The sequence below is a fragment of the Heterocephalus glaber genome, unplaced genomic scaffold, assembly GCF_053883595.1.
Source record: "Heterocephalus glaber isolate CG9 unplaced genomic scaffold, H.glaber_assembly_v1.0 deba00001538, whole genome shotgun sequence".
Classification (NCBI taxonomy): domain Eukaryota; kingdom Metazoa; phylum Chordata; class Mammalia; order Rodentia; family Bathyergidae; genus Heterocephalus; species Heterocephalus glaber.
Genome location: NW_028258333.1, coordinates 23,680,275 through 23,706,716, shown reverse-complemented (window position 1 = coordinate 23,706,716; position 26,442 = coordinate 23,680,275). Strand labels below are relative to the sequence as shown.

At 36.0% G+C, this 26,442-nt stretch overlaps 1 protein-coding gene across 2 annotated transcripts in view; it reads right to left on the bottom strand.

Annotated features, from left to right (window-relative positions):
• Wdr70 (WD repeat domain 70) overlaps window positions 1-26,442 on the bottom strand; it is a 327,702-nt gene that overhangs the window by 290,898 nt on the left and 10,362 nt on the right. For both annotated transcript variants that reach the window (XM_004848601.3, XM_013073525.3), the window contains exons 3-4: window positions 23,906-23,989; window positions 10,416-10,533 (exon numbers count right to left, since the gene is read on the bottom strand). In XM_004848601.3, coding sequence (XP_004848658.2) covers window positions 10,416-10,533; window positions 23,906-23,989 — 202 coding nt within the window. The remainder of the gene's footprint in view (window positions 1-10,415; window positions 10,534-23,905; window positions 23,990-26,442) is intronic.

Sequence of the window (26,442 nt, the reverse complement as noted above, 5' to 3'; positions counted from 1 at the left end):
GTTATCTACCCCTTCAGAGGCCTCAAGCCAATAGGAGCTCAAGGAGCAGAAATCTTATCTGACCTGCTAACCCCTATATCTCCAGTTGCCCTAACAGTGCCTAACCCACAAAAGACGTTCCTTAATAATAATTCAATGAATAAATTTATATTAAGCTATATCTGCCTTGTGACTAAAACCCAAGTTTCCCTCTGTCCTCATTTAGAAGTCACATATTTTTTAATGTAAAGTTATTCAAGCTATCAAGAGCTCTAAACTGAAATGTTGATCTTTAGCATCCATACTAAGTTAACTGAGTTAACTAGTTCAAAAGTAAGCATTAAACTGAGAACTAAACTGATTCACATTGATTTCATGGCTGATTATCCAGGCCTAATACCTACATAAAATGTAAATGAAATGCATTTGTTTCTATGCAGCTTTTAACTCCATATGTAGTTTTTGCTTCTAATGTGCCCAAGCCAAGAAAACTTTTTAACATACTTTCAATACACTGAAAAACAAAGACCATGAAATTATGTCCAAAAATGCCTCTGATGGAAAACAGAATATATTACATGTTTAAAATGTGCCTTGACTTAATATGGTGTCAAAACACTAACTCCAGCCTGAGAAACAGTATGTACTGGCTGAGAAAATAACTAAAAGAGGCAAATTCTATTCTCTTCTCAGCAACATTTTAAAAGAGGCTTTAATTTAATATTAAAGTATGTGGGTGTACAGTATCAATTCAGGAACTGCATCCATAAACAAAATTCATTCATAAAATTTGTTATTTCTTGAAAGGAAACACAAATGTTTAAAATTTTCCTACCCTACAAATTTGGAGTGTGTACATCAACATTTCTTTTCTATCTTGAAGCAATACTTAATAGAATAAATGATATTTTTCTTCCCTGTACGTGATTTTCTTTTCTTTTCTTTTGTTTTTTGGGGGGAGGTTTTTTTGTTTCAGTACTGGGAATCAAACTCAGGACCTTGCACTTGCCAGGCAGGCTCACCACTGCTGAGCTAAATCCCAGGCCTTTTGAATGGTAACTTATGTCCATATAATACTTCTTTAAAACAATAAAAATGGCACGGTTAGGTAACTGTCTTTCTGCACACCAAATTTCAATAACGTAACGGATTTTCAGAAAATTATTCACATGTTTTGTGAAACAAGCTCACAATATCACAAAGGAAACAAACTAACCTAATACTTACCACAGTCAGGAGACCTGTAGAAAAATCCTAGAAATGAATTCACACTAAAGAAACAATTTATACTTAAAAAATGTCCACAGGTGTACACATCTCTTAAGGCTTTTTTGTTTGTTTGTTTGTTTTTTACATCTCTTAAGTTTTAATGACTGTCCTAACAGCATGCCCCAACCAGTGCTGGGTGACTAAAATTTAGATAGAAATCTACTGTCTCAAACAGAAGACATGGATGAAAAATGAAAAATGTGCGGAAATCCTCAAAAAGGAAAAAGCTATTAAACAGAAGGAAGGAATAAAAAGAGAAAAAGGAGGAGAATAATTCTGCAAAAAATTGTATCCAAATCTCTGGTTGACTCCTGAAAAACAAAAGCATCATTCTCCAAATAACCCCATCAGTCTAAAAGAACTGAACAGAGACTTCAGCTTTAAAATGACTAAATAAGGGGAAAAGTCATTTGATTTAAGCATTTTCACTCCCTGCTTATATTTAGCTTTTTCTTAATATATACTTTTTAAACTACAAAGCATTTTGAAAGTCACTGGCATAAGAATGCTTAAAAGTCCTTAGCTAATGAGCAATGTCATATTTTTTTATTTAAAAATGGATTGCCCCATGAGGCCCAACAGAGCAAAGCCACCAGGCAAGGCAAGAAATTAAATGGAAAGGGGGGAAAAATAAAAAATAAAAGAGCCAACAACAGAAAAACATCACGACAAGGATGAGTCAATATCAATTATAACCGTCAATGTTAATGGCCTCAGTTCACCAATCAAAAGAAATAGACTGGCAGAATGGACTAAGAAGCAAAATCCAACAATATGCTATACACAAGAAACTTACCTAACAAAAAAAATTCATAGACTGAAAGTAAAAGGATGGAAAACAGTTTTCCACATGACAGGAACCCGGAAAAAAGCAGGGGTAGGAATCTTATTTGCAGACAAAGTAGATTTCAAACCAAAATTAATTAAGAGAGACAAAGATGGTCACTACATCCTTGTGACGGGAACAATCAAAGAGGAAGAGATGACAATCCTAAATATATATGCAAATACAAATGCCCCCAGCTCTACAAAACAAATATTAATAGACATGAAAAACCATATAAGCACTAATACAATTGTAATGGGAGACCTCAATATCCCACTATCACAAATAGACAGATCAAGGGCCAGGAATTTAGCTCAGTGAGTCCAGTGCCTGCCTCACAAGCACAAGGTCCCAAGTTCAATCCCCAGTACCAAAAAAAAAAAAAAAGAATATTACAATTTCCGGAGATGTAGCTCAGTGGTTCCACCGCCTGCCTCCCAAGCACAAGGACCCAAGTTCGATCCCCAGTACCAAAAAATAAATATATATATATATATATATATACACACAAATAGTCAGATCATCTAGACAAAAAAATCAACAATGAAATTCTAGAACTGAACCAAGCTATTGAATAAATGGACTTAACAGATGTTTACAGAGTATTCCATCCCACAAAATCAGAATATACATTCTTTTCGGCTGCACATGGGTCATTCTCCAAAATAGATCACTTGCTAGCTCATAGGACATGTCTAAGTAAATGTAAAAGAACTGAAGTTACCCTGTGTATATTATCAGACTACAGTACAATAAAATTGGAGATCAATAACATAAGAAACCGCAAAACCCCCACAAACACATGGAAATTGAATAATACCCTCCTGAACAACCAATGGGTCACAGAGGAAATTAAAGAAGAAATTAGACAGTTTCTACAAGTAAATGATAATGCCACCACAACATACAGGAATCTATGGGACACAATGAAAGCAGTTCTACACGGGAAATGCATAGCAGTGAATGCTCATATTAGGAAAACAGAGAGAGCTCAAGTAAGTAACCTAATGATGAACCTCAAGATCCTAGAAAAAGAAGAGCATGACAAACCCAAAGCTCATACAAGACAAGAAATTATAAAGATCAGAGCAGAAATCAATGCAACGGAGACTAGAGAACAATACAAAAAAAAAATCAATGAATCAAAGAGTTGGTTTTTCAAAAAAATAAATAAAATCAATAAACCTTTAGCCAACCTTATCAAAAAAAGGAAAGAAAAGGCTCAAATCCATGCAATTAAGAACCAAAAAGGTGAAGTCACAACAGATCGAGAAGAAATCCAGAGGACCATCAATACCTACTTCAAGAATCTGTACTCTAATAAAATGGAAAACACAGAAGAAATGGACAGATTCCTAAATACATTCAAATTGCCAAAGTTAAATGAAGAAGATATAGAAATTCTAAACACCGCAATTACAATGAGTGAAATTGAAAATGTAATAAAAAATTTACCAACAAAGAAAAGCCCAGGTCCTGATGGCTTCACCGCTGAATTCTACAGGACATTTAAAGAACTATCACCATTACTCTTTAAAATCATCAAAGAAATTGAAAGGGAAGCAATACTTCCAAATTCATTCCTGAAAACAAGTGTTACTTTGATTCTAAAACCAGGAAAAGACCCAACCAAAAAAGAGAACGACAGGCCAAACTCCTTAATGACCGTAGATGCAAAAATCTTCAACAAGATACTGGCAAACAGAATACAGAGGGTCACCAAGAACATCATACACCCTGACCAAGTCAGATCTATCCCAGGGATGCAAGGATGGTTCAACATATGTAAATCAATAAATGTAACACACTATATTAACAGCACCAAGGACAAAAAACATATGATCATCTCAATAGATGCAGAAAAAGCATTCATTCGATAATGTAAAATAGGAAGAAAAGGTCCAAAGGGGTAGGGGTAGTAGGAGGGGCAGGGGAAAGGAAAGAAGGGAAAGGAAAAATGATGAGAAACAGAAAAAATGGAATTAAGGTCTTTGTAAATAGGGAAGGGTGGAGGGCGTGAAGGGAGGGCTAAGAATGGGGAAAAAATAAGAACCAAGATGCATCATGTAAAGGTACAATTCCCAATGAGAAATGTAATTGTGTTGTATACCTACAATGTACCAATAAAAGAATTTAATAAAAAAAAAAGAAAAGAAAAGAAAAAGCATTTGACAGAATCCAACACCCATTCATGATAAAATCCTTACAGAAAATTGGAATAGAAGGTCTTTATCTCAACCTGATTAAAGCTATCTATGAAAAACCAACAGCCAACTTCACACTAAATGGTCAAAAACTGAAAACTTTCATGCTAAAATCAGGAACAACACAAGGATGCCCACTATCACCACTCCTGTTCAATATAGTTCTGGAAACATTAGCCAGAGCAATTAGAAAAGAGAAAGAAATAAAAGAAATAAATATAGGAAAGGAAGAAGTTAAACTGTCATTATTTGCTGATGATAGGATACTTTACATACAAGACCCAAAAAACTCCACCAAAAGACTTCTAGACTTAATTAACAGATTCAGTAGAGTAGCTGAATTCAAGGTCAACACTCAAAAAACAATAGCCTTCTTGTACACAAATAACAGACTCACTGAAAGAGAAATTCGGGAAACAATTCCTTTTATAATAGCATCCAAAAAAAATGAAATATCTAAGAATCAATCTAACAAAGGAACCAAAAGACCTCTACACTGAAAACTACAGCACTCTGAAAAAAGAGATCAAGGAGGATATAAGAAAATGGAAAGACATCCCTTGTTCCTCGGTAGGAAGAACCAGTATAATGAAAATGGCCACACTTCCAAAACTGCTATATAGATTCAATGCAATGCTGATTAAATTTCAACAATATATTTCACAGCACTAGAGAAAACAATCCAAAAATTCATTTGGAACCAGAAGAGACCTAGAATAGCAAAAGCAATTCTAGGCAACAGAGACATGGCAGGGGGTATCACAATCCTCAACTTGAAACTATACTACAAAGCCACTGTGATAAAAACAGCATGGTACTAATGCTGGCGGGGGTGTGGGGACAAAGAAACCCTTCTCCATTGTTGGTGGGAGTGCAGACTGGTGCAACCACTGTGCAAATCAGTATGGAGATACTTCAAAGAACTAGGACTACAAAGGTCACATTTGACCCAGCTATTGCCCTGCTGAGTATCTTCGCAAAAGAATTAAAAGAATCATACCACAGCAATATATGTGCACCCATGTTTATAGTGGCACAGTTTATAATAGCTAAAGCTTGGAAACAGCCCCAGTGCCCATCAACTGGAGACTGGATAAAGAAGATATTGGGTTTTTTATAAAATGGAGTACTACTTAGCCATAAAGAATGACAAACTAGAGACATTTATAGTTAAATGGACGCATATTGAGGCCATACTCTTAAGTGAAATAAATAGGACACACATGGGTAAATACCAAATAGTTTCTCTGGTGTGAGACACTGAAAGTGTAAATAAGGATTAAAATGATTAAAATGAATAATTGATAATTTGAAATAAGAAGAAAAGGTCCAAAGGGGTAGGGGAAGAGGGAGAGGGAGGGCAAGGGGAAAGGAAAGGAGGGAAAGGAAAAATTATGAGAAAAGGAAAAAATGGAAACAAAGTCTATGTAAATAGGGAAGGGTGGAGGGGGTGAAGGCAGGACAGGGAATGGGGAAAAGATAAGAACCAAGATACATCATGTACAGGTACAAGTACCCAATGAAAAATGTAAATGTATTGTATACCTAAAATGTACCAATAAAAGAAGTTAAGGAAAAAAATTAGATTGGCTTACAAGATCTCAAAAGAGAATTCCCTTTAATCAGTTGTTCACCTCCCCACTAAGAAAATAGTTACCATATCTCTTTTCAGGACCAGTACAGACAGCCTCCCCACAGTGCCAGTACTTTTGGTGACCCACAAAAGTTGCCACTTGCTTTATATTAAAACCTGATAGTGTTTATTTGCTTATTTTTGAAAAGAAAGAATAATCTTAGAACAAAACAAAGTCACTACCCTATCTTCTTTTTATGCTTTGCAACAGTAACTAACCCAGTCTTACTATCTAATGCTGTTGTTCAAGTTCCCTAAGCTGGAGTTTGACAACTAGACAATAACAAAAGAACACTAAAATTGAACGTGAAGCTTCCTAGAAACCCACGGCAAAAAGGGCAAAGGTGTTCTATGTGTGTAATAAAAAAAAGCATTTATAAAAGAGATCTTTTTTGTCAAGGTGCTAAATTCTAGAAATAACTTATACTTTTTTTTTTTTTGAGAGGATCTTGCTCTGTAGTTGAGGCTGGCCTTATACTCACTATGTTGTCCAGGCTGGCCTCACACTTGCAGTGATTCTCCTGCCTCAGCCTCCTGAGTGCTGGGATTACAGGGATGCGCCACCACATCCAGTTTACACATTCTAATAAAGTAGAAACATTCTCGATTGCATTTTGAAGTAAAATAAAAGTTCTTAAAAAGTACATATTTCTTAGCTCAGTGGTTTCGCCACCTGCTACACAAGCACAAGGACCTGAATTCAATCCCCGGTACAAAAAAAAAAAAAGTACATATTTCTTTAAACAGGCTTCAAGCAAATTTTAAGTAAATTTAGCCTCAGGAACATTATTTTTATAGTAACATGATTCAGGGCACAGAAACAGCTTAAGGAGTCCTCAGTAAATATAGAAAATCAACATAATACATCTGATATTGATATATTCCCAACCAAAGTTTCAACAGGTCTATTCATCTGCCATGTATCATTCAGTGGAGGTCTCCCTGAGATAGTAGTAAGTAAACTTCCATTCTTGAACAATAAAATACAGTCATAAATTTGTGTTATTGTATTTTTCTCGATGAATATTTCCATCTTTGCATTTTACAAGAATAATGCCAACAGTAATTCTTCAATTTGAATCACTAGTAGCAAAAGTAATACTTGGGGTTTAGGGATTTTGTTTTGTTTTGTTGCAGTCCTGGGACTTTACCCCAGAGCTCACTGATGCTAGAATGCTTGAGTTTTGTCATTACAATAAAACTTACTCCCAACAGCAATAGTGTATCTTTGGTATTATGGTTAGTATGCAGGAAAATACAGAATCAGCAGAACGAATAGAATTTTTAACAATACTCAATTAATGGAATCATTATTTGTCAAAATGGTACTGATGATGAATTCCCAAAAATTCTACAGCTTTTGACATCTTAAATTACACCAAAAGAAACTAACTGTAAACATTAAAAGTTCTTTTTTAAAAAAGGATCATTTCGGCTGGGGATTTAGCTCAGTGTTGCCGCTACCTCCCTCGAAAGTGCAAGGACCTGAATTCGATCCCCAGTACAAAAAAAAAAAACAAAAAAACCTCAAATCACTTCCTTTTGTTGTTGTTGTTGTTTTTTATATTTTTTGACACAGCGTCTCACTATGCAGCTCAGGCTGGCCTTGAACTCATTATGTCGCCCAGGCTGGACTCAAACTCATGGCAATCCTCCTGTCCCAGCCTCCTGAGTGCTAGGATTTCTGTACAGGCATGTGCCACCATGCCTGGCTAAGGAACATTTCCTTTTAACTGATATGAAACTGCAGACAATCCAAAACTGAATTTTTATTAGTAAATAAAGAAATGACACTCCATTGCAAGGGTTGGCTAACTTGGGCATGCTGCTTATTTTTAAAGTGCTTTTGGAATACAGTCTAACCAGTTCCTTTAGGTATGGCATGCAGCAAGCTGAATGCTGAGAAAGAGATTATATGGCTCCTAATGCCTGAAATAGTTACTATCTGTGTTTGACAGCAAAACAACTGCTAACTTCTGCTCTTCACTAATACATACAAAGGTACCCATATGCTCCAGGGACTTCAAGAGGTATCAGGATCACACTGTCACAAAAAGAGACAATCAGATTTATAGTCCTATTCTCCTTCCCTACACAAACAAACTATAAAACCAGGCATATTGGTGCACACCTTGTACCTTCAACACTCAGAAGGCTGAAACAGGAGATCTTGATTTCATGGCTGGCCTTAACTATTCAGGAAGTTTAAGACTGGACTACCAAGCAAAATAATGAAGGAAACAAACTGTAAATATTAAGATTACTGGGCCGGGGATTTAGCTCAGTGGTTTCACCGCCTGCTGCGCAAGCTCAAGGACCCGAGTTCGATCCCCAGTACCAAAGAAAAAATATATATATATTAAGATTACTACAGAGTTAAGATTCTGTTTAAGGGCTAAGAATGCAGCTCAGTGGTAGAGTAATTCCCTGGGATGCGTAAGTCAATGGGTCTGATCCCACAGCATTGTAAAATAAATAAATAAAAAATTATGAGCCAGGCATGGAGGCGCATGCCTGTAATCCCAGCACTCAGGAGGCTGAGGCAGGAGGATCACCACTAGTTCAAGAGCAACCTGGGCTACATAGTGAGTTCAAGGTCAGCCTACACTACAAAGTAAGACTCTGTCTCAAAATGTCAAAAAAAGAAAAAAATTCTTTTTAAATTTTAAATAAAGCCGTGCTTTCACATTATATGATATATAAAAACGTCACAATAAAATCTATTACTTTGTACAATTAATTAATGTCCACTAATAATTATGACTTTTAAAAAGAGATCTCCACTGTGCTCTCTTTCACAGTGGTCCACTCACACTGTAGAGTTACTTTTTTCCCTACTTTTGCTTGGCCCACCCTCACTCTGCAGAGCATGTTTTTTTTCCTGCCCTTAATAAATGAAAAAGCTTGCTACCTTTAAAATATAAATAAATAAATAAATAGAGATCTTGCTAAAGATACTAAAGATCTGCCCCAGAGAATAGGTAAGCAATGACACTACAAACTATAAATGATATGTTCTGTATTTACGTTTTTGGGGGCTTTTTTTGACCAAAAATAAAAGCAAATCAATTCAAACAAGCTGAGTACAGTGGCACATGCCAATAATCCCAGCTGTTCAAGAGGCTGAGGTAAGAGGATAGCAAGTTCAAGGCTATCTTGGGCAACTTAGAAAGACTTTATCTCAAAATGAAAAATAAAGCCAGGCATGGTGATACACACCTGTAATCCCAGCACTCTGTGCGGCCAAGGCAGGAGGATCATAATTCGAGCCCAGACTGAGCAACGTAGTGACTCAGCAAGACCCTGTCTCAAAATAAAAAATTTTAAAAAGGTCTGGGGATATAGCTCAGGGCAAAGGTCCTGGGTTCAATCCCCAGTGCCCACCCACCCAAAAAATAAAATAAAATAAAAAGGACTGGGATGTAGCTCAGTGAGAATATACCACCCCTGGGGTTGATTCCCAATACTGCAAAAAAAAAAAAAAAAAAAAAGTCAATCCAATGATAGGCTTTGCCCAGCATATTATATGTGACCAATGAAAAGTTTATGGAACCCATTTGACAATTAAATATATATCTTGGGCCTGGGATATAGCTCAGTGATAGAACATTTACCTATAGCATGTAAGAAGCCCTGGGTTTGACTCCCTACCACAACAAAAACAAAAAAATCTAAACATTAGATTTCTTATATTATTCTATTTAGATTTTACATCTATGAATCTGGACTTTTTTAAGTTCTTAACACTGTAATTAATTTACACAGTATGAAATTTCACTGTAAAGTAATTTTTTTTAAAGACAGGGTCTTGCTCTATAGTTCAGTCTGACCTTGAACTTGTGGCAATCCTCCTGCCTCAGTCTCCTGAGTGCTGGGATTATAGATGTGCGCCACTACACCCGGCCCTGAAGTAATTTGAATGGCTTCTTTCTCCTATAATTCAGGAACTTCATAATGTATCTCTATATTCTTTCCCAATATCCATTCTGTAAAGGATCCTAACAAAAAAGTTACCATGAATGAAGATATAAAGCCAACATAATGAAAACTGCAAACCTGTCAACATTTCTCCAACTTTACAGGATTATGTTTTGCAGCCAGAAAGCAAAAATTTTTTTTTTTTCCCCTGTATCAGAGATCGAACTCAGGATCTTGCACTTGCAAGGCAGGTGCTGCACCACTGAGCTAAATCCCGGGCCCCTGTAGATTTTAATATTATACTTGGAATACTTTTTTAAATCTTCACTGATTTCAAATTTGACAAGGACTTTTTGTTTTTTTGGTACCAGGGATTGAACTCGGGTCCTCAGCTTGCAAGGTAGGTGCCAGAACCACTGAGCTAAATCCTCGGCCTTGACAAAGGACTTTTTTATGACCTAAGGATATACAATTAACTAAAATGAGAAATTATGCAAACTTTGACTATCAGGAACTTTGCCTAAACTATGTTATGAAAACCTAGAAAATGTTAGTTTAATAGAAGCCTTTTAAGAAAATCAGGTACCTGGATGATGATTTCGAGCACTCTCTGACCACATTTGAGCCTGACGGTGCAGGTTCAATATCTTCGTTTTGTCTTAATTGTTTCTCTCTGTTCATTTCTTCCTCTTTTTCTCTTGCTTCTAAAAAGAAAAAAAAATGCCAACACTTAAGACTTCAATTTATCAGTGTTTGAAAGGCTAAAAATTAATATAGTCATAAAAATGAGACTTAGGTCATTACCATTAACCTATGGCACAGCCACTGTTGAAAATATTAGGGCAGATCCCCAAAAGGGTAAATACATTGACCCAGCAATTCTATTTCTAGGTATATATTCAAAAGAAATTAAAGCCAGGGTTTTAAAGAGGCACTTGTACACCTTATATCAGCATCATTCACAATGGAAAAACGTGGAAGCAAACAAACTTGTCCATTTATAGATGAATGGATAAGCCAAATGTTATACCCATACAATGGGATATTATTCAGCCATGAAAAGGAAGGGAATTATGCAATAAGCTAACTTGAATGAACCTATAAGATCTGCATCAAATAAACCAGTCACAAAAAGATAAATATTATATGCTAGCAATACAAACACTATATTATAGTACAATGGCAGATTCTCAGGAGATGAGAGAGAAAGAAAAAGAAATTACTGTGTTGTTTAATATATGTGTAGAACATCGGGGTTTTTTAATATATATTCTATGTACTAAAAAACAGGGTAGATTATTTTTGCTGCACAACAATTGACAATAGCCAGGACATAAAACCTTTCTGGATGTTCATCACCAGATAAATGGATAAAGAAATGCACTGTGTGTGTGTGTGTGTGTATATATATATATACACACACACACACACATACACACACATACATACATAATGGAATATTGTTCAGCCATAAAGAACACAAAATTTTGGCATTTGTAGAAAAAAAAGATGGATCTGGAGTCCATGTTGAACAAAATAGGCCAGACAGAAAAGACAAACATCCCATGCTCTCCCTAATAGGTTATATCTAAAAAAGATGACAAAAAAGTAGACAAGAAGAATGGAAGGAGGTGCAGAAGAAGGGGAATGTAAGTGCAGGTAATAGGAAGATGGTGTGATCAAAACACATTATATGCACTGAAACCCTAAAAAATGTGAATCTAGGGGAGGGGTAGGGCATAGGCTGGGTGATGTGAAAATAAAATATGTTGTGTGGGTATACGAACTTGGTAAAATGAAACTAATTTATCTGTATAAACAATAAAAAAGTGAAAAAACAGTAAAAATATAAAAAGAGATAGGTTATTATTTTTTTTCCTTAACTTCTTTTATTCGTACATTTTAGGTATACATTTACATTTATCATTGGGTACTTAACTTGTACCTGTACATGATGTATCTTGGTTCTTATTTTTTCCCCATTCCCTGTCCTGCCTTCACCCCCTCCACCCTTCCCTATTTACAAAAACTTTGTTTCCATTTTTTCCTTTTCTCATAACTTTTCCTTTCCCTCCTTTCTTTTCCCCTTCCCCTCCCACTTCCCCTACCCCTTTGGACCTTTTCTTCTTATTTCAAATTATCAATTATTCATTTTAATCATTTTAATCCTTATTTACACTTTCAGTGTCTCACACCAGAGAAACTATTTGGTATTTACACATGTGTGTCTTATTTATTTCACTTAAGAGTATGGCCTCAATATGCATCCATTTAACTATAAATGTCTCTAGTTTGTCATTCTTTATGGCTAAGTAGTACTTCATTTTATGAAAAAAAACAAAAACACATCTTCTTTATCCAGTCTCCAGTTGATGGGCACTGGGGCTGTTTCCAAGCTTTAGCTATTACAAACTGTGCCACTATAAACATGGATGCACATACATCGCTGTGGTATGATTCTTTTCATTCTTTTGCGAAGATACCCAGCAGGGGAATAGCTGGGTCAAATGGGACCTCTTCGACAGGCTATTATTTTAAACAGGTGGTTAAGTAAGGACAGAGAAAATAGCAAGTATAAAGGTCCAAGAAAGAAATGTGCTTGGCATTTTTTTTAAAGATCAACTAATAACACACCATAAGATACTAATTCTTAAAGGAGATGGATTTCCTTCATGAGGGTTGTGAAGAACATTTACCTAATGGAATTTTTTTTTCAAACTACAATTATTTTTCCCTCTTCCCTCCTTCCTAACCAAGATTCTAATATGCCTCATGTTGAAGATTACTGCCATAGGGTGCCACTGTTAATTAATGTGACTACGTCCTATCTTTCTTTATTTACAGGAAGCACAAATTTGAGAACTGCTATAGAACATGTTATTATTACTAATATTTCCAGAAAAAAAAAAACAATTTACCCTAATGGCGTCTTGAAGACTGCTTTTTCAGACATATCGGGGAAAAACCACAGGGTACTTAAGCACCCAAAGACTAAAAATATTTATAAGCTGTTAATGCTACTCTGAAAGGATAAGGAAAGGAAATAAAATTACCAAGTTCGTGAAAGCTGAACTCATGGATGGGTTGTCATGCAGAGATACAGCCACTGCAATCCATACAGCATTTAAGCAGGGAGAAAAATGGGAAAAACTCTCCTCCCACCCCACCCCACCCCTTGATATCCTCCCAGTGACTCCCACTGGCTGACCTTTAGCAGAAGCCAACACACAACAAGGGATACCAGGATGCAAAACAATGCAGGACAATTCAGCCATCCAGAACACAGAGCAGAGCAAGTGGAGGACCAGTGGACATGGAAGGGAAGACAGAGAACAACCAGCACTCATGATATATAGAAGATATTTATAAAAAACAATTAGAACAATGTACATAGAAAGGAAGTGAGGCTAAGTTATAGAGTCCGGAATAACTAGTACATCAGAAAACTGGTAGAACATGGAATATCCGGCTCAAAAGGTAAAATAAGATCAGAGTATAAAGCAGAAATCATCAAACTATGGCCCACAGTTCAAATCTAATTTGCCATTTGTTTTTATAAACATTGGCTAGAACACAGCCAATGTCCATTCATTTATGAATTATCTGTGGCTGCTTCCAAGCTACAGTAGCAGAACTAAATGGTATAACTGAGTAGCTGCAACCTCAGTATGGCCCAGAAAGCCAAAAACACTTATTATCTGGCTGTTTACAGAAACATTTCTCTGATCTCTATTGAAGAAAACCTTAGAATTACATATGAAGAGTTTGACAATTTCTACAAGCAATGGATAAACCATTATCTTAATAAGTTGTGAAAGCCAGACTCCAGAAGGAAACTCTAAAGCAACAAAAAAAGCAGCCATTCATACCCCTAAGAAAATATTTTAGAAACTAATATTCATCCACTCCAATGGAACTATATGGCAATGGAACTATATGATACTAACCAAATAATTTATGCCATAGGACTAATCTCAAATGTTCTTACTTCTGTAACTTCCCAAGTATTTACCTCACATTTTTTAAAAATGCAACTAAGTCATTCATTAATATTTAAAAATTTACTTTCCGAGTGTTTGTTTCCAGAATATCATCCAACATTTGTTTCTTAAATTGACTTGTTGAAAACTGGGCTTAACTGCCTGTAATGTGCTGCTTCTTAGAACATCAGTTTTATAAGATGTACAGAGTTGCAGAGACAGATGGTGGTGATGGCTATATGACAGTGTATACTTAAAAATGGTTAAGATGCTAAGTTTTATGTTTGTATATTTCACTACAATAAAAAAATAGAAAAAAATCAAGCTAAATGATCAACATTAGGAAAAGAACTGAAATTTATTGTATAGAATATAAAATCCAGCCAATGAAGAGACAGAAATGTAGAAATGTGGGGAAAATATTAACAGATATGCTAAGCAAAAATAGTATGTGAATAGTTGTAAACTATGAACACACTTGTAAAATGATATACAAGGTGATACGTAAAAAAGAAAGTATTCAGAGGTGAGATTTTAGGTAATTTGTTTCTTAACATTGTTAATTTCTGAAGTTCCTATCCTAGATTTTTTATCATACTACATAACAAAATCATGAAAATTTTTGTTCTATATTGTTTCTTCAGTTATTCTGAGAAAAAAAATGTTAGCAATAAAAGGAGAGTTCCTGATGATTTCACTCAGCCACTAGGGAGAACACACAGGAAGGGAAAAAAATTCTGTGAATAATTTAGTTCTCAGTTGCTACCATCTTCAATAACTTGAGATCATCCTGAACACTTTTAGTCATTTAAAATGAAATACAACACTGTAAACCAGCATTAAGCAGTAGCCAAGGGCATTTATTAACTGGAATGTTGTGTTTTTAGGTGTTAGTCTTTTGCTGGAGTAACATGGAGGATGAACAACAAAGAGATAACCAGCAAGCACCAAGGAATTAGTCTTTCATGTCAATCATGGAAGATTTAAAAGTCCTTTAGGAAGGAGTAAGGCAAATAGCATAGCTCTAGATCATGTTTTGGGGTGGGTTTTTTTTTATACTCTCCACTGCACTGATGTGATTCAAGAGTCAGTAATTCTGTACTCTCATACTAGAGGAGGCTGGGGGAAAAAAACCAAACAAACAAGCATAGTGTTCAGATTGAAAGAAACTGGAGTAGGGTGGGTGGGGAGGTGTTTATACACTAGGCTCAGTTTTTCCGTCAGGCCTTAGAGCCAATTCTGTCCCTAATTAGGAAAGGATACTTAGGCAGAAATTATTAGCTTTCTACCATGCTGCTATTTACCCTTTTTCTTTGCAAAAAAAACTCCACTATTTTCTCCATGAAGGTGCCAGCATTATGCTTCATGCAATGCTGGGCCATTCCCTGCCCAAAGGAAATGAAGCTTGATTCTATCAAAATATACGGCCCTGCCAATGGCTCTTTTGGGAACTCATGTGTCAAACAATACTGACTAATAAGATATGAGGCTAAATTTAATGGACATACATTTTTCACTCCTAAGCACAGATATTTTTAACAGTCTCCCTTTCTGGCTGTGATGTGTTCATCTGCATATGACTGAAACTTCTGGCAACTTGGGATCTTTTAAAGTCATCCTAGGTCAGACCAACAAGTCATCTTAGGTCAGACTAAAGGTGGCAAAGCAGAAAATGGAAAACCTCATGGACTTCGTGTCAGGATTAAAAAGAGTTCCATTCTAGCATTAGTGTCATAGGAGATATGACTTCTCTTATTTGAACCATTTTTAATTAAGTCTATGGGCTTCTTTGCAAGTAACCAAAAGCATCTTTGCCATGAACCTTAACAAAAATAATAGCAATTAATATGTATCTAGAACTTACTATGTACAAAGTAGTTTTAAGCATTTCCTTTAAATTAAATCCTTTAATCTCTATAGCAACTTCTGAAATAGGCACTATTAGCCTAACTTTTCAGTTAATGAATCCAAGGCGTAGACAAATTGCCATCAAGGCATTAGTTGCTTCTACAGTAAAATGAGGTGTACCCCACAACTGGATTTTTTCCTTGATGTGACCATATAGACTTCCCTAGAAACTATAAAATTACTTGACAAGCACCACCCACATTATATTATAGTGAGCTTGCTTCTCTCTGCAATAGCCTATCAAATATAGCCCCTTACTGCTTGGTTATTGGCCAGGTTGCACAGCAGCTGTGGCCCATCCACTAAATAGAATTTCTCAACAATGGACAAATACTGTACACCAAATTATATTCTTCATTCTTCTGAAGCATCTAATTTTTTTAGATTTTTTTTTTTTTTTTAAATAGGAAAGATTCTACATTTTCAACTGAGAGATGTTTCTGCTGCCACCTACTGCTTCCTTAGAGGAAGAAAAAGAGTGCGAAAAAAACTTTAGAGAAAAAATATTTATTTTTCTCATTACGGGCTAAGGACAAAAACCAAAGTAAAACAATCCAACAGATTGTAAGCACCCTGACAGAGGATAGTATTTGACTCATTCTTACCCAATGTAGAGTCAAGTACACTCAAAATACATATGGTTTTCTCCAAAAAGTGAGTCAACCAGCTGGGGATGTAGCTCAGTGGTAGAGTACTTGCCAAGCATGCACAAGGCCCTGGGTTCAATCCCCAGTACTACCAAAAAAAAAAGTGACCCAACCAACTCCCCAACACATTTTATTCTTACAATCACCTGATTCTATTATCATAATAGCTTCCTCTCTCTATTTTCAAGTAGTTAGCAATTTCAGATAAGCAATTCTGTAAAACCACAGCATATGGACGCATCTTTTATCTAAAATAACTATAAAAAAACTTAACTACAAACTATCCAAAACTACCATGTCTCATCTGGATTGATGCACACAAACTGCAGATTTTTAAGAATGTAATTCAGTAGCTAAAAATTTCAGAGCCAGTCACAATAGCAACTACTACATAGAAATGAGCTAAGATAAAAGGTAAAGAAAATACAATTACTAGAACTATAAGTTAGAATAAGTGTTTTCTAATTGTGCTATTTTTTACTCATAGAACTTAAATCTTGCTAAAATGTTTAATCTTTTTTTAATTTATAAGAACTCATTGACCTGCCAATTTTATGAAAATTTTCATTCAATTTGAAAATGAGAAAATTTTAACCATATTAATTATATTTCTCCATTAAATATTCAGGGATGTAACTACAAGCTCTGTGTAAGGCATTTTAAGTATGAAAATGAAGGACAAAGTTTTACCCTCAAGACAGGAATAATATTAAAACAATTTATAACATTTTTAAACCATTATGGAAGCACAGGCAAAGAATAATTGGCAAAGAAGTATTGAAGCAATTCCTCCTTAATGTAAAACATAAGTTAAGCTTGTAAGATGAGGTAAAATGTAACTAGAGAGGAAAAATATTTCAGGTAAAGAAAAAAAATTCCAAAATTTATCTAATTTTTAAAATTTCTGCAATAATATTGTTTCCTTTTGTGTATGTGTGTGCTAGGGTCTCACTGTGTAATTTGGTGTGGTCTTGAACTCACTATGTAGCTCAGGCTGACTTTGAACTTGGGGCAATCCTCCTGTCTCAGCCTGCCAAGTGCTGGGATTACAGGAACAATGTCTCTTTTCACTCTCAGTAGATGATCCATTGAAAGCATATTAAAATCCTATCTTAGGAAAGGAAGAAGTTAAAACTGTCATTATTTGCTGATGACATGATACTTTACATACAAGACCCAAAAAACTCTCCCAAAAGACTTCTAGACTTAATTGACAGATTCAGTAGAGTAGCTGGATATAAGGTTAACACTCAAAAAACAATAGCCTTCTTATTCACAAATAGCAGACTCACTGAGAGAGAAATTAGGGAAACAATTCCTTTTACAATAGCATCCAAAAAAATGAAATATCTAGGAATCAACCTAACAAAGGAAGCAAAAGACCTCTACACTGAAAACTACAGCACCCTGAAAAAGGAGATCAAGGAGGATATAAGAAAATGGAAAGACATCCCTTGTTCCTGAGTAGGAAGAACCACTATAGTGAAAATGGCCATACTTCCAAAACTACTATATAGATTTAATCCAATGCCAATTGAAATTCCAACAATATACTTCACAGAGAAAAACAATCCAAAAATTCATTTGGAACCAGAAGAGACCTAGAATAGCAAAAGCAATTCTGGGCAACAGAGACACCGATAGGGGCAGCACAATACACAATTTGAAGCTATACTACAAAGCTACTAGGATAAAAACAGCCTGGTACCGTCAAAGAAACAGACTCGAGGATCAGTGGAATAGATTAGAAGACACAGAAACAACTTCAGACATACTCAGCCACCTCATATTTGACAAAGGAGCCAACCACCCTCATTGGAGGAATGATAGCCTATTTAATAAATGGTGTTGGAAAAACTGGATTTCAACCTGCCAGAGATTAAAACTAGACCCATATCTATCACCATCCACTAAACTAAGATCGAAGTGGATTAAAGATCTAAATATTAAGCCAGAAACACTAAATTTGCTGGAAGATAAGTTAGGTAGAACTCTTGAAGATATTGGCATAGGAAAAGACTTTATGAACAAAACCTCACCAGCATAGGAACTAGCAGAAAGAATCAACAACTGGGATTTCATCTTATTAAAAAGCTTCTGCACTGCAAGAGAAACCACCAACAGAGCTAAGAGACAACCTACAATGTGGGAAAAAAATTTTAGCAGCTTAACTCAGACAAAGGGCTACCATCTAGAATATATAAAGAACTTTAAAAAATCAGACCCACCAAATTCAAAGACCCAATTCAAAAATGGGCATCTGAAATGAACAGACATTTCTCAGACAAAGAAGTAAAAGCAGCAAATAAACATATGAAAAAATGTTCAACATCATTGGTCATTCGAGAGATGCAGATGCAAATAACACCGAGATTCCACCTCACCCCAGAAAGAGTGGCTGCTATCAAGAAATCAACCAATAACAAATGCTGGCAGGGATGTGGAGAGAAAGGAACCCTTCTCCATTGTTGGTGGGAGTGCAGACTGGTGCAACCACTATGGAAATCAGTGTGGAGATACCTCAAAGAACTAGGGCTGGAGGTCCCATTTGACCCAGCTATTCTCCTGCTGGGTATTTTCCCAAAAGAATTAAAAGAATCATACCACAGAGATATATGTGCACCCATGTTTATAGCAGCACAGTTTGTAATAGCTAAAGCTTGGAAACAGCCCCAGTGCCCATCAACTGGAAACTGGATAAAGAAGATGTGGTTTTTTTATAAAATGGAATACTACTCAGCCATAAAGAATGAGAAACTAGAGTCATTTATAGCTAAATGGATTCATATTGAGGCCATACTCTTAAGTGAAATAAATAGGACACACATGTAAATACCGAATAGTTTCTCTAGTGTGAGAAACTGAGAGTGTAAATAGAATTAAAAGGTTTAATAGCTAATAATTGATACTCTGAAATAGGAAAAGGTCCAAAGGGGTAGGGGTGGTGGGATGAGATGGGGAAAGGAAAGAATGGAAAGGCAAAATTATGAGAAAAGAAAAAAAAATGGAAACAAAGTCTATGTAAATAGGGAAGGGTGGAGGGGGTGAAGGGTGGACAGGTAATGAGGAAAAACTAAGACCCAAGATACATCATGTACAGGTACAACCACCCAATGATAAATGTAAACATACTGTATACCTAAAATGTACCAATAAAATAATTTAAGGAAAAATAAAAAATAAAAAACAATAAAATCCTATCTTAAATCATTGTTCTGAGTTTTTTCCAGTTATGTAACAGAAAAAGTTCATAATCTGTAAAACATAGCTAAACCCAGAGTAAGTAAATGAATAAAAAAAAAAATTTTCTTCCTGAATTATTTCCTCATAGTATAACAATTCTACAAAAGTCTATGTCTTATATATACCTTAGACAAGGTAGCTTTCAAGAATATGACACACTGGGCTGGGGATTTAGCTCAGTGGTTTCGCCGCCTGCTGTGCAAGCGCAAGGACCTGAGTTCAATCCCTGGTACCAAAAAAAAAAAAAAAAAAAAAAACAAGAATATGACACATTAAAGAACAATTTGTAGGGCTGAGGATTTAGCTTAGTGGTGCTGTGCCTGCCTGCAAAGCTCAAATTCCTGAGTTCAATCCCCATACCAGAAAAAAAAAAATTGTAGCTGGGCACTGTGGTGCATGTCTGTAATCCCAGCACTCAGGAGACTAAGGGAGGATCACAGCAAATCCGAGGCTAGCCTGCGGTATATAGTGAGTTCAAGACCATCCAGCACTACAAAGCAAGTCCCTGTGTCAAAAAAACCAACACACAAAACAACTTGTACAATTACTACTTTCAGACATTTCTCAACAATTATTTTATTGAAGTTTTATAGTCATTCATGCTTTCTACCAGAGCATTTCACAAGCAAAACAGTGCATACACACATACACAGACAATCTAACTGCCATTAAAAGAATCAAAGTTTTAGTGTCTTCAAATGTGCTTTTTTTTTCCGGTACCAGGGATCAAACTCAGGAACTCGTGCTTGCGAGGCAGGCGTGGTGCCACTGAGCTAAATCCCTGGCCTTCAAATGTGAATTTAATGCCCAGGAAGATTTCAAAACCAATCACGAGATTAAATATGCCTAGATGAGATTTGGTCAAGCTTTTTCAAGTCAGTCAAATTGTAAACCAAGTTTTAATTCTATAGTCTGAATATAATTTAATTGCCAAGATCAGTAAAATAATTTCCTATATAGTGATGATTATTACCATACTCCCATAAATTATTCCAAATAACATTTTCCATGTATATGCTAAAGCTAAGTAGATCTTTCAAAGAGATGTTCAATTTGTATTCATGTAGATCAGGGATAGAAAAAGCAGTCCAAGTCTAAAGATGTAACACTAAATCAAGAAAGTTCAATACATTTAACCCTGTCCACAAATAACATAAAACTTTTCAAAAATGTAAAACTCTAGTAACTCTGAAATTCTTCTTAGGTGGAATGCATACATGCTTTACTAAGAAAAACTACAGGAATCAAAAATGATACATATAAGGTACTTTACTGTTTACAAGGTACTAAGGCCAACGTCCTAATCCCTTCAAAAACCTTCTAAAGTACATGACATCATATCCACCTAGCAGACAAGGAAATTAAGGATCAGAAATTTGGAAATCTATACTATGAGTTTTACTCATCTAGTAGAATATGAGGTTAACCTGGTTCCTCCAACTCCAAATGTTCTTTCCAATGGATTGTGCCATTTAAAACATTCTCCAGTGAGCCTGGGCTACATAATGAGTTTAAGGCCATCTTGAACTACATAGAGAGACCTTGTCTCAAAACAAACCAAAAAATAAATAAAAACAAAATATTTTCTAGGGAGTATAGCTCAGTGGTAAAGCACTTGCCTAGTGTGCAAGAAGTGCTAAGTTCTATCACCAATCACAAAAATAAAAATAAATTTTTTTAAAAAACCATTTTCCAGGGCCTCAGTGGCACCAGCACCTGTCTGGCAAACACAAAGTCCTGAGTTCGATCCCCAGTTCTGCAAAAAAAAAAAGAAAAAATAAATTCCAAATAAGCAAGACTTCATCAAAGACAGTAGTAAAGATCTGGCTGGTTGTGGTGGTGCACACCTATATCCCCAAGATCCCTAGGAGTTCAAGGCCAGCCTGGACTACATAGCAAAACTCTGTCTCAAAAAACAAATAAATAAATGATAGTATTAAAGATCTAAATACAGTATCCTCAAATATATATTGAGAACCTTTTTGGGGACTATAAAACTTACATAGCTAATAAAACAATTCCCATTCAAAGCATTTTGCATGACATGCTTAAAGAAGTAAAGATACCTATACTTTGAGAGTATAAGCATTCAGTAGCTGAGCATGGTGGTGCATACATGTAATCCCAGCACTTTGGGAGGCAAAGGCAGGAAGATCACAAGTTTGAATCCAGCCTAAGCAATTTAGCAACTTAAGCTCAAAATTTTAAAAAAGGCTGGGATGCAGCTCACTGCAAAGGCCTGGGTTCAAACCCCAGTACCAAAATGTAAGTAAATATAAGCAGTTACTGAAATGTTTATACATTAACTGAAACATTTGCAAATATGCCTCAGGTGGCATGTTTTTGTATCTTGTCTAATATTTGAATTGTTTTTTGTTTTCTTCTGGTTTTGTGGTACCAGGGATTAAACTCAGGGCCTTCACCCTGAACTATATCCCTAGCACTTTTTATTTTGAGACAGGATCTCGATGAGTTGCCCAAGGCCAACCCAAACTTCTCCTCCTGACTCTGCCTCCCATGTGCTGAGATAATGGGTGTGCACCACCAAACCCAGCCCCCTTTGATCACACCAGTTCATGCTGCTGAGGTGAGTTAAGGCATGACTCCTAGATAATTTCAGGATGGGACTGTGCTCTGGAGAAAGTGGGATGGGGCTGGAAATTAAGCTCTAAAGAACTCAGGTGCCAAGAGCTTGGTATACCCGAAGAGGGTATAGAAGCCTCACATTTCCCCACCCTACTACGACTACTGTATCACTTCATCTGGCTGTTCATCTACATCTTCTACAATATCCTTTTATAAATCAGGAAACATTAGTATTTTCCTGACTTCTGTGACCTGTCCTTGCACATTATCAAATGGAAGTGTGGGAACTGTGAACCCCCATTTATAGCCAGTGGATCAGAGGTATAAGCCACAAATTGGGACCTGCGTTAAGCATCTGAAATGGAGGCAATCTCATACCAGTCTCTAGGTAGTGTTAAAACTAAACCGAGTTACTGAAAACCCAGTTAGTGTTCACAACAGAACTGCCTGCTGTCTGAGGAAAACTTCCCACATTTGGTATCAGAAGTGAAGTATACAGTTGAGTGTATATGAGTAGGAAAAAATGTCTTTCTTTTTCCCATCTCTTAGAAGGTTTTTTGGCTTTGTTTTCCAAAGATCTTTATTATTTTAAGATACATACAAAAATATCCAAAGTACCTATGGATGAAATGATATCCAAGATGTGATTCAAAATAATCAGAGGGGAAGTAAATGGAAATAACACTAGCCATGAGTTTTTTTATAGTAGTTAAAAATCTAAGTGACAGATAAATGGTAGTCATCACTGTACCACTGGGTTTGAAATTTCATACCACAATGGTTTAAGTGCATGTACATAGCTGCCTTTTCACCACCAGCCCCTAAATACAGCTTCTTCCAAAGAACAAAACTATTTAATTTCAAATTCACTGCCTAAATATTAAATATTGTGCCTAAACTACTTTTCTTTCTTTTCTTTTCTTTTTTTTTTTTTTTTTTCTGGTACTGAGGATCAAACTCAGGATCTTGTGCTTGCCAAGCAGGGGCAGTACAACTGAGTTACATCCCCAGCCCACCTACTTGTCATTACAAGTACCATAACAAATTCATTTAAATCTTTCCAGGAGTCATTTCTGCTCTATCAGGTTACATCTACCCCTTCTCTAATCTAACAGTGGTCTAAACTAGATCCAAAGAAAGGAGAAGAGTCGGTCTCCTCTAAAGTCTCTGTGGCAGTACCTAGAACTGCAAACCAACTAGTACCAAACCAGCCTGGAAATGAAATGCCTGATACAACTCATTAAAGCAGGTATTCAGCAGCAGCCACATTCACTGTATGTCTCAATTTTCTATACTGTCTGGGTCAACAGTCAGTAGTGTATACAGTTCTGAGAGTAACACCTGGCCCAGCCTTCCAAATACTGGTTCCGCTGTAAGCAGGAAAAAGAAAAATGAAATGAGAGTCAGAGGCGGAAACGGTGCTAATGAAGAAAATCCTATTCTTGTTCCTATAAAATGAGAACCCTTGTTTGTTCTCAGAACACATTTTTAAAAGATTTTAGTATTCAGACCTTCTCTTACTTAGATGCAACTTTTACATGTTTAAAATACAAAGGAAAAAAAGTTCTTGAAGTTCTGCTTCAAAGGAACTGGGACACATGGTCTTTTGCAACTTTTTGAAATTTTTTTTCTATCTTGTAACTCTCAATATACTTGTGTAAGGTATATGCAGTATTAAAAACAATAAAAGGGCAAATATGCGAACTTCTTACCCAGTGTTTTCCGACATCTTTCTACAGCTGTTCTTCGAGTTTGCTCAAACATTGCTTCCAAGTCAAATGTGCGAGCTTTTTTCCCTAAAACAAGAAAAAGTGGCAGACTATGATTATTTTGCAATAAGCTGGCCAAACCTTAGGAATTCCATACTTACTGACTGATCAGTAACCACCTCATCTATTTTGTAGCACGGCTCCAATATAATCGTACAATACCAAAGAAAGAAGAGAATTTTTAATGACAATCTCACAGCTAACTACAGATTGAGTATCTCATTTAAGACCCAGAAGGAAGCTCCCCCGCCGCCATCCCACACTCCTAGGGAAGAGAAGCGGAGCCAATCCCAGTACCCAGAAGGAAGCTCCCCCACCACCATACCACGCTCCTAGGGCAGAGGAGGTGAGCCGCCTGGGCACCAGAAGCACACACACCCCCCTCTGTGGAAATGAGAAGACACATAAATAAGCCTCAAAAACAGACTTCCAGATCACCTACAGCAACCCCAAAGGGAAACAAGACAGAACAATCTGATACTCAACCACCTGGACTTTCTGAACTGGCAACAAAAGAGGATCTGGGAAAAATGAAATCAGAAATAATTACTCAGATAACAGCCAAGGTTGTGCTCATAGTGCAAGACATGATTAACAAATCTAGAGAGGACACAGATAAAAAAATAGAGGATCTGAGGAACATGATGGAATCCCAACATAGGAAACAAATGGAATCCATAAAACAGATACAAACAGATTTCCAAGAGATTAAAAACTCCATCGAAAGTCTGTGCAGCAGAATGAACCAATGTGAGGATAGAATTTCACATATAGAAGATAAGATTGCAATTAGTGATCAGGAAAAGAAAAATTGCTTTAAAATTGTAAGAGAACACGAGAAATCAATCCAGCAGCTGCTAGACCATGCAAAGAAGAATAACATAAGACTGATTAGAGTCAATGAAGAAAGAGGAGAGAGTGCAGATGACATAAAAAAACTCTTCACAGAAGTGATGGCAGAAAACTTCCCAAGGAGGGGGAAAGAACTTGACATACAGATAAGTGAGGCATGTAGGACTCCAGCTAACTTTGATCAAAAGAAATCTACACATAGGCATATAATAGTTAGGATTCCAGAAATCCAACAGAAGAATAAAATTCTACAAGCAGTGAGAGAAAAGAAACAAATCACATACAAAGGAAAGCCCATCAGAATCACAGCAGACTTCTCAATGCAAACCCTCAAGGCAAGAAGAGCTTGGAGTGATGTACTCCAAGCCCTAAAGGAAAACAGCCTCCAACCCAGATTGATGTACCCTGCAAAATTATCTTTCAAAATTGACGGAGAAATAAGATATTTTCATGATAAAGTGCACCTCAGGAACTTCATGAATACCAAACTGGCACTCCAAAAAATTTTAGACAACATCCTAGGAAAAGACAATGAGGATCACAACCCCAGGAAGCCCAGCAGAATGAATCTATTGGGCGTGACAAATTAAACGCAAAGGCGGAGAATCCAACAAAAAAGAAAAAGCCATGACAAAGCTTTTAAAACTTTTAACTTCATCTCCCTAATGAGTGTATCATTCAATCTTGTTATTGGACTGATTAGTATTTTTCTGATTCTAGAGTTGCACACCTTTCCTTGTCCTATACTGGCTATTTATCATCTTCTTATGTCTACTTTTAATTGGGTTGTCTATTAATGAGCTGTAAGAGTTCTTTACATATTCTGGTCATAGGTTATATGCATTGTAAATATGGTCTGTTTAAGGACTACTTTTTATTTTAATGATGTCATTTAAAGTTCTAAATTTTGATGGAATCTCATTTATCAATTTTTTTCTTTTATACATCATGTCTTTTGTATCCTAGGTAGTTCTTGCCTACCCTGAATTCATAAATATTTTCCCTTATAATTTCTTCTTAAAGTTTTATACTTTTAGGCTTTCGTATTTAGGTTCACAGATCCCTTCAAGTTATTTTCATGTATGGAAATAAAGGGTTGAGGTTAATTTTTTATATATGGATACCAGGTGTTCTAGTGCCATTTGCTGAAAACACTATCTCTTCCTCGGCTCTTGAATTGAGTTTATATTCTATAAAATGCTAATGTTAAATAATCTTTCAAAGCTCAGTGGACCATGTATGTATGGTTCTATTTCTAGATTCTCTGTTTTATTCAAATGATCTATATGTCTTTCCTTACACCAATACTGCCTTGATTACTGTAGCTTTAGAAGAAGTCTTAAAATTAGGTACTAAACGTCTTCCAACACTGGGTTTTTTTTTTTAACTTTTCTAGGTCCTTTGTACTCTTACATAACTTTTAAATTTCAATATCCAATTCTTCATTTATAGCAAGTATACACAGACCTGAATTGTTATATATACCTTGTGTTTTCTAATCCTGCTAAATTAAAATACAAGTCCTAGGGGCTCCTAGAGATTTCTTAGTATTTTCTCTATAGATGATCATTTCGCCTACATATAAAGATTTTGCTTCTACCTTGCCAATCCTATCCTAATTGTGTCAT